Here is a 12,535-nt window from a genome sequence, read left to right as displayed (position 1 = left end):
ACACAGTTCTGGAACCAAATGAAGCGGTTAATTATCCATCTCAATTTTTAAATTCCCTGGATCTCCCAGGTTTTCCACCACACGTGCAACAACTAAAAATAGACGTTTCAATAACATTGTTACGAAATATCAACCCACTAAAGCTTTGCAATGGCAAGCGACTTGCCATAAAAAAAAAACAATGGAAAACGTAATAAATGCAACAATCTTGACAGGGCCTTTTGAGGGTGAAGCTGTTCATATTCCTTGCATTCCCATGATTCCAACGGATCTACCTTTCAATTTAAAAGATTGCAATTCCCAATTCGACTAGGATTTGCAATCACCATCAACGAAGCTCAAGGGCAATCATTAGAAAAATGCGGTATAGATCTTAATACAGATTGTTTTCCCATGGACAATTGTACGTTGCATGTTCGAGGGTCGGTAAACCTGACAATCTATTTATATACACCGACAATGGGACAGCAAAGAATGTTGTATATTCGCAAGTTTTACGTAGTTAATTTGTATTGTATATGTATATCTGTCTATCTATCTATCTACATAAAAATAAGTTGTATGTATGCATATTTGTTTGTAAAAAGAGCGTTTGCATATGACGTCATTATGCACAGACAATGGGACAGCCAAGAATGTTGTATATTCGCAAGTTTTACGTAGTTAAAAACATATACATATATATCTATATTCACAGGTGGGACACAGGGACACAACTACAATGGCGCGTAACGACTTACGCGCGCGGGGGGATCTTAGGGGGGGGAGAAGCACCACACCAACAGCTAGTATATATATATATATATATATATATATATATATATATATATATATATATATATATATATATATATATATATATATATATATATACATATACAACAATATAATGATCATGATTACACTTATTGCCAAACATTTAAAAAGGAAGACAGCTTACGTTGCAGTTTCGTGCAGTATCCTATTAATTGCTGACTGTTCATCATTCTGCCTTGGTAAAGAGCCTCTATTCCTTCCACCATCGTCACTAGAAACAAAAAAGGATAAATTTTAGAGTTTGTTCCCTCAAATATCAGCAAACCCCTTCATAGAAGTGGGAGTTGCTAAAAAATGTCATCTGATTAGCTGAATTTTTATTTTTCACAATAAAGATTGCTCCTAAAGAGCATAAGAGACTTTGAGTGCCCCTTGTTTTCATAATTAAATCTAGAATTCTCAAAAATCTGATATTTGCTTCCACACAAAATGATCAAAAACTATATTTTCCAAGAAAAGTTGACAAATCCATTTCTACATACATACATTACAAACTGGTAATGTATTGGCTATATATTAGAATTTAAGGTTGTAGTAACTGCAGTAGCAACTACTACACCGATATGCAATGATGTAGACAGGATCTGAGAAATCTAATACTAACTTGAAGTCAATTTAAAATAAAAAAGGTGCAAAGAGCTTAAATATTATACAGGGTTCCAATTCATTTCATGAGATGATTTTCATGGACCTTTTCCGTTGTTATTCGGCCACAGTACAATTCAAGCTATTACAACTACGACTGGACGACGTGCCAATATTATCATCATATTGGGATATATTTTGAAAATAGACGTGATATTGTACCTATACCATTATACCGATACTATAGTTGAGCGCTGTCTCTAACAATCCCACCTTCTTTCCTCTACTTGTAATGTAATGCAATGTAAACAAGTTATTCTCTTCTTTGGTTCTTACACTGCTAATTTACGTTACGATAATAATTTTTACAGTCCAATCTCTCACAGTTAAGCTGTATTTCAGATCAGTCCCTAAAGTTAGAAAACATTAAGAAAAATAGGTAGGAAACAACAGAAACAGGACAAAATCACTAATATAAAAACCGAAGCAGATGAGAAAAGGTAAATTAAAACTGATAATCTGTTTCAGTTTTTTGTATAGAAAGAACAGAAAGAGGTAATTCAAAAACAGAAACAGTGCTGATGCTTATTCGGAAGTAGACATGGCTTGAATAAATAAATTGTCTAACTAATTCATCTTTTGAGATTACTTCATGTTAATATTTAAAAAAAAAACTACAATATTTTCAACTAGGCTAAAACACAAAATAGAATATTATTTTTAATGTTGTTATATTTTTGTAACCAATTACTCTGAGGAAGAAATTAAGGAGAAAAAAAAGCATAATACAATGCCAGGGTAATGAAACAGTGCTTTAGATGTCAGGTGAAAACTTATTTATTTTCTGATATACAGCTGATGCACGTAAACAGCCAGCAACATGCTAGGAAATAAAATAAAAATATTAAAACATTATTATTGTCAAAAAATGTTAAAAGAAACAGACATTCATGCATTAAATATTTAACCAATTTGTGCTCATCCACATGAAGGGTAAATTAGTCTCCAGAAACGTTACCAGAACATTTTTTTCTGTTTTCCATGAAATAGAAAATGTGTCATTAGTTTTCCTGATTTTCCACCCTGCAGGATGACACTATGGTATACCAACTTGTCTACATGTTTGCGTCTAATTCCTTGCAATTTATTTACATTTCCTTGTGATCTTATTTAATGCCCCCTCTGTGATAGGTTACTTCCCTTACATATTATTTCTTTTTCCTCGTATTTATACAATGGGACAATAGAAAGCATTATCATGTTGTGATTCTTTTCAAGGAAAAAACTACATATCCATCTTTTATTTAGATTTTATTTAGCATCCTGTTTCAATAAAATTAGTTTTAATGGCCATAATCATACATACCTTTAATCTTCAGACCACCTTGTTAAGTACACATGAAATCCAATCTATTCTTATAAATATATATATATATATATATATATATATATATATATATATATATATATATATATATATATATATATATATATATATATATATATATATATATATATATAAATATATATATATATATATATATATACTAGCTGTTGCACCCCAACACCTAGTTGGTGGGGGCGCTTCGCGCCCCCCCCAAGCCCCCCCGCGCGCGTAAGTCGTTACGCGCCATAATAGTTACGCGCCATTGTAGTTGTGTCCCTATGTCCCACCTGTGAATATAGATAGATATATATATATGGTTTTAACTACGTAAAACTTGCGAATATACAACATTCTTTGCTGTCCCATTGTCTTTGCATATAAATAGATCCCCGTTGTAGTTGTGTCCCTGTGTCCCGGTCGTCATTTGTATCCCGGTGTCCCGGTCTGTATATACATTCGTTTTTTAGTTTTGTTTTTCTCCTTTATTTTTTTCCTTTTTTTTTCTTTTTTAGCTTATTTAGATTTTTAGATTTTTTAGTTTTTTTATTAGTTTTTAGTTTTTTTTTTCTTTTTAGTTTTTTTGTCCCGGTCGTCATTTATATCCCCCTGTTTCCCCCGGTGTCCCCGTTGTAGTTGTGTCCCTGTGTCCCGGTCGTCATTTATATTCCCTGTGTCCCGGTCGTCATTTGTATCCCGGTGTACCGGTCTGTATATACATTCGTTTTTTAGTTTTGTTTTTCTCCTTTATTTTTTTCCTTTTTTTTTCTTTTTTAGTTTATTTAGATTTTTAGATTTTTTAGTTTTTTTATTAGTTTTTAGTTTTTTTTTTCTTTTTAGTTTTTTTGTAGTTTTTACCTTCTTTTTAGTTTTGTTAATTTTTTTTTTTTACTTATGTCCTGGTCGTCATTTATACTCCCTGTGTCCCGGTGCTTTGTTGATTGCTAATCGAACATTCCTTTTGTCCTGGTCGCTTTCTCTTTGAGTGTCGTCATTTATTAGTTTTTTCCTTTTTTTCTTTTTAGTTTTTTATTGGTTTTTACCTTTATTTTAGCTTATTTTTCAGTTTTTTCCTTTTCTTTAGTTTTTTTTTATTTTTTATTTTTTTTAGTTTTTTACCTTTTTTTAGTTTTTTTAGTTTTTTTAGTTTTTTAGCTTTTTTACTTTTTTTATTAGTTTTTAGTTTTTTTTTGTAGTTTTTGCCTTTTTTTAGTTTTTTCAGTTTTTTTTTTAGTTTTTTATTGGTTTTTACCTTTATAGTTTTTTTAGTTTTTTAGCTTTTTTTTTTATTAGTTTTTAGTTTTTTTTGTAGTTTTTGCCTTTTTTTAGTTTTTTCAGTTTTGACGTCACCTGATCCAGTTTTTTCAGGTGACGTCACCTGATCCACACATCCACAGACAGACAACTTATTTTTATATATATAGATATATATATATATATATGTATGGTCATAATCATCCTATTTCAAAAGCACATTTCCTGTTAATTTGGTTCTCCCTTGCAAAGGATAAATTTTTTTTCTCTCCATATAATCTTTGACTCCCAAATTTTTGGAAACTGGATAAGATGCCTAAGAACCGGAGATTAAGGTTTAAAAGGCTCTTGGGACATCATACCCTTCTTTGTCCCTTATTCCTTATCTTTCAGTGTGAGATTGCATTCTAATATATGTGTAATTACTTGACTACTTTGATGAATTTTTCTACACACAAAGCATAAAAATTAACCCTATATAAAATGGGGACAGTAGGCTACTTGTAAACAGAGGCAGCAACATTTTTACTCAAATCCCAATCAATCCCAAATCAGAAACGATTCCTATATTGCAACTTACAACTAATTTACAACTTAGCAAATAATACAACAGGAGCATAATAATCAAGCAAAAGTCCAACAAAAAAAGAAACAAATCTCACTTTGGATTTCTTGCTGGTGATGGTACATTTTGAGCACTGTTACTTAATAAGTGGGTTCTAGAATTCACTTCTCCATCCTAAAAAGAAATAAATGTGTAAATTTACTTTTCATGATTATGTCATTTGCTGAGAAAGTAAGATCCTTATTCAAAGACTTAGCTTTAAAATGTGCATAAATTGCAAAAAGCATTGGAAGGCAGGGGCCCCCAACCCCCTGCCACCAATTACAGTTGTTCAGGCATGTAGGAGCAAGCAAAACAAGCAAAAGTGAGTAAATTTTAAGCATGGTATTGGGGAAACTTAGAAGAAAATATCAAATCAAGGTGAAATTAAGTTCAAGCTCCTGGGCTCAAGAGAATCTTGAAATTAAATTTTATTTAGAGAAAACAACTTTTAAAGGATGCTTAAATATGATTATTTATCATCATGTCAAATTGTTTCAGGGTTCAATCCTTGGATGACTTAATTGAGTTTAAAAAACATCAATAAACTAAGAAGTATCCCTGGCAGGTACAAAAAAAAAGTAAAAGATTCAGCACTAGACCCTTAAAGTCCAAACTGGTGATGCTGATCTCCGTCTCTATGCCCTTCAGCCAGGAAGTGCAACAGGGGATGGGGGTCAGCCATCCTGTGCTTATGCACTCCATTCTTGTTTACCTTCCCCAGATTTCTCCAGATACCCATTTAGAGCTGGGTCGACTCCAGCTCTACTTACAGGGGATTAGGAAGTAACCCAATGGAAATCAAACACAATTTATGAAATAGCCTATATAGTTTGTGTGTCAACAATTCTACAATCTTGTTTGACTGACCGTATATCAGGCAATAAGCTCTGCAAAAATATGGTTTGATCCTACTTTCTGGGGCTTTTATGAAAGAAAGATTGGAAAGAAATATGGCCATATCTATCAGGAGCCAAACCAAACACATAGTGGGCTGAGCATATCAAGTCAGAAATTGATTTTAATCTTCTAAACTTTGATAATGGCTGGGTCTTTTGATTGCTTTGGGCTAATGTAAGTATACATGGTTTTAATTATTTTTGATAGTAGTAAATGTATTGTCAGTATAATCTATTAAGTCACTATTCCCTTTATTCTGTATTGTTGTCTTCTTAGAAGCAAATAAAAGTAATCAATATTTAACAACTGTCTTCTCTCTAAGATCAGTGGGCACGTCTACTTTAGTTTCAGCTACCTTGCTACTAAAGTGCCACCCACAACTATTAGCTACCCTAACCTTGGGCGATAATAAAGATTGCAAGTCCCACCTACAATGCTCCGCTTTATCTTGCCAAGTGGCAATAACCATCTTTACTTTACTACACACAGGTCATTCTGACATGGGGTTCAAAAGGTCATACAAAGGGGTTCCAAGCAACCTGAATATTTATGGGAGGAGTTAAAGAGTGGTGCTTTAAACATATTAAACAAAAAAAAGTTTGTTTCTCAACTGAAAGTAAGGAGCAACACTAAAACTTAAGCAAACAGAAATTATTACACATTGAGGGAATTACCCCCTCCTCAACACCTTGCTTTTCATGCAAAAGTTTTTTAGTACTTTGAAAGAAATTTATTGTTGTTCTAATTAAACCACCTCTGTGTCTCAGGAGTTGTCCTTAAAAAGCTGGGACAAAACTTAAACTTTAGTGTAAAGAGCAAGGTGTTGAGGAGGGGACAACCCCCTCATATACATAATAATTAATGTTTGTTTTAAGTTTTAACATTGCCCCTTCCTTTCAGTTGAAAAAACACGTTTTTTAATTTAATTTCTGATGGCTTTTTATATAATTCCAGGATATCTGGCTCCAGATCCAAGAAAAAATCCCCCTTTCCACAGAAATGTCCTCTAAATAATTCAGTCACAGTTAAAATTTACCCAGGACAATTACCCTTAACATCTCTGCACATAAAATTGAGTTGGCAAAGATAAAGCAAGACATACAATAAGAATTTTGTAAAGGAATTCAGGCAAACTCCCCCAATGAAAAATTCCTCTAAAAAGTTGATCCCCTGGGAACTTCACTTCCCATGAAAAATCCTCCCAGCAGAAAATTCGCCCCCCCCCATCTGAAAAATGTATGCATACTTCCCAATAACAAATACTATATGTAAACAATAGCAAAATTTTATAACTTTTTAACTTTTATAACCATTTTCCAAAGGGGTAGTGGGGGGTCAAGTTATCTTCAAAGGCATAGTTATTGGGTTTTACTATGTTGAACAAAATCGCCATATAAGAATTTTGATCTGGCGATTTTGGAAAAAGGGCATTGGAGGGGGCCTAGTTGCCCTCCAATCTTTGTGGTCACTTAAAAAGGGCACTAAAACTTTTAATTCACATTTGAATGAGCACTCTCCCAATATGCTTGGAGCTTTGGGTCAATATGATCACCCCTGGAGAATACAAAAAATAAAAAAAATAAACATGCATTTGTGATCTTTCTTCTAGCAAAAAAAAAAAATTCCACATTTTGAATATATGTTCTTGAGACCTTAACAGTAGGGTACTCTGATACACTCAATCTGATGGTGTGATTTCTATTAAGATTCTTTGAATTTAAGAGGCTAATATTTCCAGGCCAGTAACCTTTGATGTGTAACACTAAAGTTAATGAAACCTATATATTTGGAATCATCATTATAAGTTGACTCTTTTGATATATCAATTGGTATCAAAATTTTGTTTTTAGAGTTTTGATTACTATTTAGCTGCATGGCTCCTTACTTACAGCAAGTTGCCACAAACTGATTGATATAGATGAAGCATGCACAACTGTATTAGCCTCAGGTGGGTTAGAGCTGCAATGAGCAAAGAATGTGCATCTTACTGCAAAAAAATAAGTTGTCAATGAGAAATGTTAGTTTTAGAAATATAAGCATTGTGATAAAATTTGAATTTAATTGTAAAGAATACACATTTGATACAGATTCTAGCAAGTTTTCTTCTTTTTGAAGCAAACCCTATTTTATTGGGTAGAGCAAATATACCCAACTGATTCTTTATTTTATAAGTATTGCTAACAAAAGTTAAGTTCTATTGTAAAAAGCAAGGAATTGAAAGATGTCACCTTCATCTCAGTTTTAGGATGACCCAAAAGAATAATATGCAACCAAAAATTATTTAATTTGAATAAAATTGAAGACAAGAGGAGAATATAAGTTTAAAACAAAAGTTAAAACAGGCATTGAACAATCAGCAGCATTGGAGTAAAATTCCCCTTTGGAACTAACTACAGTAACAGTAAAAGTGCTCCTTTATCTGGCAACAGTCTTGTTGTCATGAACTAAATGGTATAATCAGAAAATTCTTACTTGACTGCATTTAGAAAATTTCTATTTATCAGATTGTCAGAATTTCTTCTGGTTTAACTATATCCCCGGCCTCTCCTTCAATTTATGGATAAAACCCTAGGTTATATACAAAGTTTACTGTTTTTTGGTAAAATTCTAGTTTATTGACTTTTGGCTATCTCAGAACGGGGCTAGGTTAGGAAAATGAAACTTTCATGGATGGGTCTAATGGCTAAAGTATATCATGGGAAGGTATTTTGAAGTACCCACCTACACTCCTTCCCTCTCTAGAGGGCCTGAAGAATTTTGCTTATAGAAATAGCCTAAAGGTAACTACTTTTTCAGATTAGTTTTCAATTTTATAGCATATCAGCCCCCAGTAATACAAAAATGCCATAAACCAAATAAATAATGTTGCTGTTATTGATACTTTTATTACTATTTTCAATTTAATTCATATCAATAGTTTGATTCAGGCTAAAGTATATCCTGGCATATCCAATATATCCAAAGTATATCCTACAGGCTAAAGTATATCCTGGGAAGGTATTTTAAAGTACCCACCTCCACTCCTACTCCCTCTAGAGAGCCCTAAAATTTGCCTACATGACCAGTCTATGCCTATTGAAATTTTGACAAAACAACATTTTACCTTAAATTTCAGTTACCAGTTGCTTTTTCTTTGCCTGTGGCCTAGTCCTGAAAATACAATTCCTATTATTTGAGTAGAATTCTGAGCCATATCAATGTTTTTTTTTCTGATATTTGCATATCTTTAAAACCATATAAATTGGGGTTGAGCCAAGTTGTGAAGCTGAAAACAATTTTGGGTAAAATTCTAGTTAATTAACTTCTTGCTATCTCAGACAGGGGTTAGGTTAGGAAAATGAAACTTTCAGGGATGAATCTACAGACTAAAGTATGTCCCAGGAAGGTATTTTGAAGCAACTACCTCCACTCCTTCTTCCTCTAAAGAGCCCTGACCTTTGATGACCTTTAAAATATGTGTGTTATAAAAGTGAAACCTTGCAAAATAGATCTTCTGTTAATTGAAGTACAACAAAATTGTTTTCAGCTTCATAACTTTGCTCAGTTCCATGTTATAAGGTTTTAAAGATATGCAAATACATTTCCTAAACTTTGAAAAAAAACCATTGATATGGCTAAAAATTCTACTCAAATAACAGGAAATGCATTTTCAGAACTAGGGGTAAGCCAACTGGTACTGGGACACTTTGGTCACTCTGCCTATTCTGGGACAGAATCTTCAATTGGATTACAACATGTCCAATACTGGGACAAAAGACTTTAAAATTGGACACCCAATCTATACATTTTTCTGGGTTGCTTCCAAAAAACCTGTTGTCTTTTGTCCCAGTATTGGACATGTTGCAATCCAACCAAAGATTCTGTCCCAGAATAGGCAGAGTGATTGAAGTGTCCCAGTACTGGTTGTCTTACCCCTAAAGGCAGAGAAAAAGCAACTGGTAACTGAAAATTAAGGTAAAATGTTGTTTTGTCAAAATTCCAATAGGTTTAGACCTGTCATGTAGGCACATTGCAGGGCCCTCTACAGGGAGAAGGAGTAGAGGTGGGTACTTTAAAATACCTTCCCAGGATATTATCTAGCATGTAGACTCATCCCTGAAAGTTTCATTTCCCTAACCTAAACCCTTTCTGAAATAGCAAGAAGTCAATTAACTAGAATTTTACCCAATTTTGTTTTACTTCATTCAAGCAGAAGATCTATTTTGCAAGGTTTCACTTTTATAACATGCATATTTTTGAAGGTCATCAAAGGTCAGGGCCCTCTAGAGGGAGAAGGGGTGGAGGTAGGTACTTCAAAATACCTTCATGGGACATACTTTAGCCTGTAGATCTATCCCTGAAAGTTTTGGTAAAATTCTAGTTAATTGACTTCTTGCTATCTCAGAAAGGGTTTAGGTTAGGAAAATGAAACTTTCAGGGATGGGTCTACAGGCTAAAGTATGTCCCAGGAAGGTATTTTAAGGTACTTACCTCCACTCCTTCTCTCTCTAGAGAGCCCTGACCTTTGATGACCTTTAAAAATATGTGTGTTATAAAAGTGAAACCTTGCAAAATAGATCTTCTGTTTAATTGAAGTACAACAAAATTGTTTTCAGCTTCATAACTTTGCTCAATCCTATTTTATATAAAGTTTTAAAGATATGCAAATACATTTCCTAAATTTAAAAAAAAAAACATCAATATGGCTCAAAATTCTACTCAAATTACAGGAATTGAATTTTCAGAACTAAAGGCAGAGAAAAAGCAACTAGTAACTGAAAATTAGGCAAATTTCAGGGCCCTCTAGAGGGAGAAGGAGTGGAGGTGGGTAGTTTAAAATACCTTCCCAGGACATACTTTAGCGTGTAGACTCATCCCTGGAAGTTTCATTTCCCTAACCTAAACCCTTTCTGAAATAGCAAGAAGTCAATTAACTAGAATTTTACTATCAGTAAAATTCTAGTTAATTGACTTCTTGCTATCTCGGAAAGGGTTTAGGTTAGGAAAATGCAACTTTCAGGGATGGGTCTATAGGCTAAAGTATGTCCCAGGAAGGTATTTTAAGGTACTTACCTCTACTCCTTCTCTCTCTAGAGGGCCCTGACCTTTGATGACCTTTAAAAATATGTGTGCTAAAAAAGTGAAACCTTGCAAAATAGATCTTCTGCTTAATTGAAGTACAACAATATTGTTTTCAGCTTCATAACTTTGCTCAATCCCATTTTATAAGGTTTTAAAGATATGCAAATACATTCTCTAAATTTTGAAAAAAAACATCAATATGGCTCAAAATTTTACTCAAATAACAGGAATTGCATTTTCAGAACTAAAGGCAGAGAAGAAGCAACTAGTAACTGAAAATTAAGGTAAAATGTTGTTTTGACAAAATTTCAATAGGTATAGACCTGTCATGTAGGCAAATGTCAGGGCCCTCTACAGGGAGAAGGAGTGGAGGTGGGTACTTCAAAATACCTTCCTGGGGCACACTTTAGCCTGTAGATTCATCCCTGAAAGTTTCATTTTCCTAACCTAACCCCTTTCCAAGATAGCCAAAAGTCACTTTACAAGAATTTTACTCTAATCTGATCTATTAAATTCAATGATCTAGCCTGTGAACCTGGAACCTAACCTGAGATTCGTCATCCTTAATGGGACCACAGCAGCTCTCACAAATATTTCCCATATTTAATTTATTTTGTCCTTTTCTTGTTGTTCCTTTCTTGTTTGTTACCAGGGCTGCCAAATTTTTTTTTAAGGAATGTGTCATATTATTTCCGAAAATGTGCTTTTTGTGTCATCTCAGATTCCGTAATGTGTCACAAAATGTGTCATATTTTTTTGCTACAAGTGGTATCATATTTAATTGTCAAATCTTCATCTAGAGTTTTGAATATATAATCTTTTCCAAATCAGTTCAAAAAGGAGTAAACTTAACCTTAAACTATTATCATGGGATCGCGACATTTTTGTGACGTCATGAGAGTAATAGGAACTGGCCAACGGTCTGGGCGGCCAACGAGGCAAATCTACATTTATAAAAGTTTTAGGGACAATCAATTCTGACAGTAAATTAAAGACTTTCTGTATGACGTCGTAATCGTAATCGGCAAAGCTTTAGTTGACACCTTCGAAAACGAAAAAATACAAGACCACAGTAGGTGCGTTTGAGCTTTTTAGTTTTCGAGCATAAAACTTGTCCGAGACCTGGATTCAATCGAGAAGAAATTCGTAAAAATCAAGTATAACGCCTGAACACGCTTGTTTTTTTTTAACATGCTTTGTGCCTACTTTTCTTCTCTTTTACAGTATGTCACTTTGACTCGGCAATCGGAGTTCCTAGAAAAAACAGTTCCAACTATCTGTCTATCAACTTGTCTGTGGTTCATTGTGCCCTCATTGAAGCTTAGCTTGAACCAACAATACTACTAAGCCGTCTTCTTGTCTTAATGGTTACAATCGTACTTCTAATGGACCTAGAGGCCGAGGAAAAATGTGAGCCAAAATTAATCGCATATCTATATATATAAAAGTAAAGTGTCTGTGGATGTGTCTGTCAGGTGACGTCATGTTTTTGTGTTGACTGACGTCGTGAAGTTAGTTGTCGTCATTTTTGTTATGACGGTGACGTCATTAAAGATATTTAAGACATGCGTTCACGTAGAAATCTATTAATGTTTAACTTTAAAATGACTGATGAACTTATTAGGTCAGAAATTAAAGTGTGGATAAAAGCAGTTTATTAAAATAAGGGAACCTCTATCTCATAGTTGGAGCTGCGGGCCCAACATGAGTCAAGTCTAAGGCAAGAGAAATTATTTAAAACATAGGTTTGGCTACTGTTCCCCTACACTCCCCTTAACGCATAAGTTATATTCATTTGGTATAGATCCCACAATCGCTAAATAACAGAAATTGTTTAATATGCAATCAGAAGATACTTTGGCACAAATAATTGGTCTTCAGTTTCAAATAAATCGTCGTTAAAAATTACTTTTAATAATAGGTCTAACAAG

At 33.6% G+C, this 12,535-nt stretch overlaps 1 protein-coding gene across 2 annotated transcripts in view; it reads right to left on the bottom strand.

Moving 5' to 3' along the window:
* Positions 1-11,292, bottom strand: part of LOC136043441 (ragulator complex protein LAMTOR1-like) — a 54,576-nt gene extending 43,284 nt beyond the window's left edge. The window contains exons 1-3 of one of the 2 annotated variants that reach the window (XM_065728361.1): positions 11,152-11,292; positions 4,702-4,778; positions 941-1,027 (exon numbers count right to left, since the gene is read on the bottom strand). In XM_065728361.1, the coding sequence (XP_065584433.1) occupies positions 941-1,027; positions 4,702-4,778; positions 11,152-11,289 (302 nt within the window). In that variant the 5' untranslated portion in view covers positions 11,290-11,292. The remainder of the gene's footprint in view (positions 1-940; positions 1,028-4,701; positions 4,779-11,151) is intronic. The other variant, XM_065728370.1, reaches the window with a different exon arrangement.
* Between the last annotated feature and the right edge of the window lie 1,243 nt (positions 11,293-12,535).

This window comes from Artemia franciscana, chromosome 2, assembly GCF_032884065.1.
Source record: "Artemia franciscana chromosome 2, ASM3288406v1, whole genome shotgun sequence".
NCBI classification, from domain to species: domain Eukaryota; kingdom Metazoa; phylum Arthropoda; class Branchiopoda; order Anostraca; family Artemiidae; genus Artemia; species Artemia franciscana.
The sequence above is the reverse complement of the archived record's forward strand: the minus strand, read 5'-3'. Positions and strand labels throughout refer to the sequence as shown.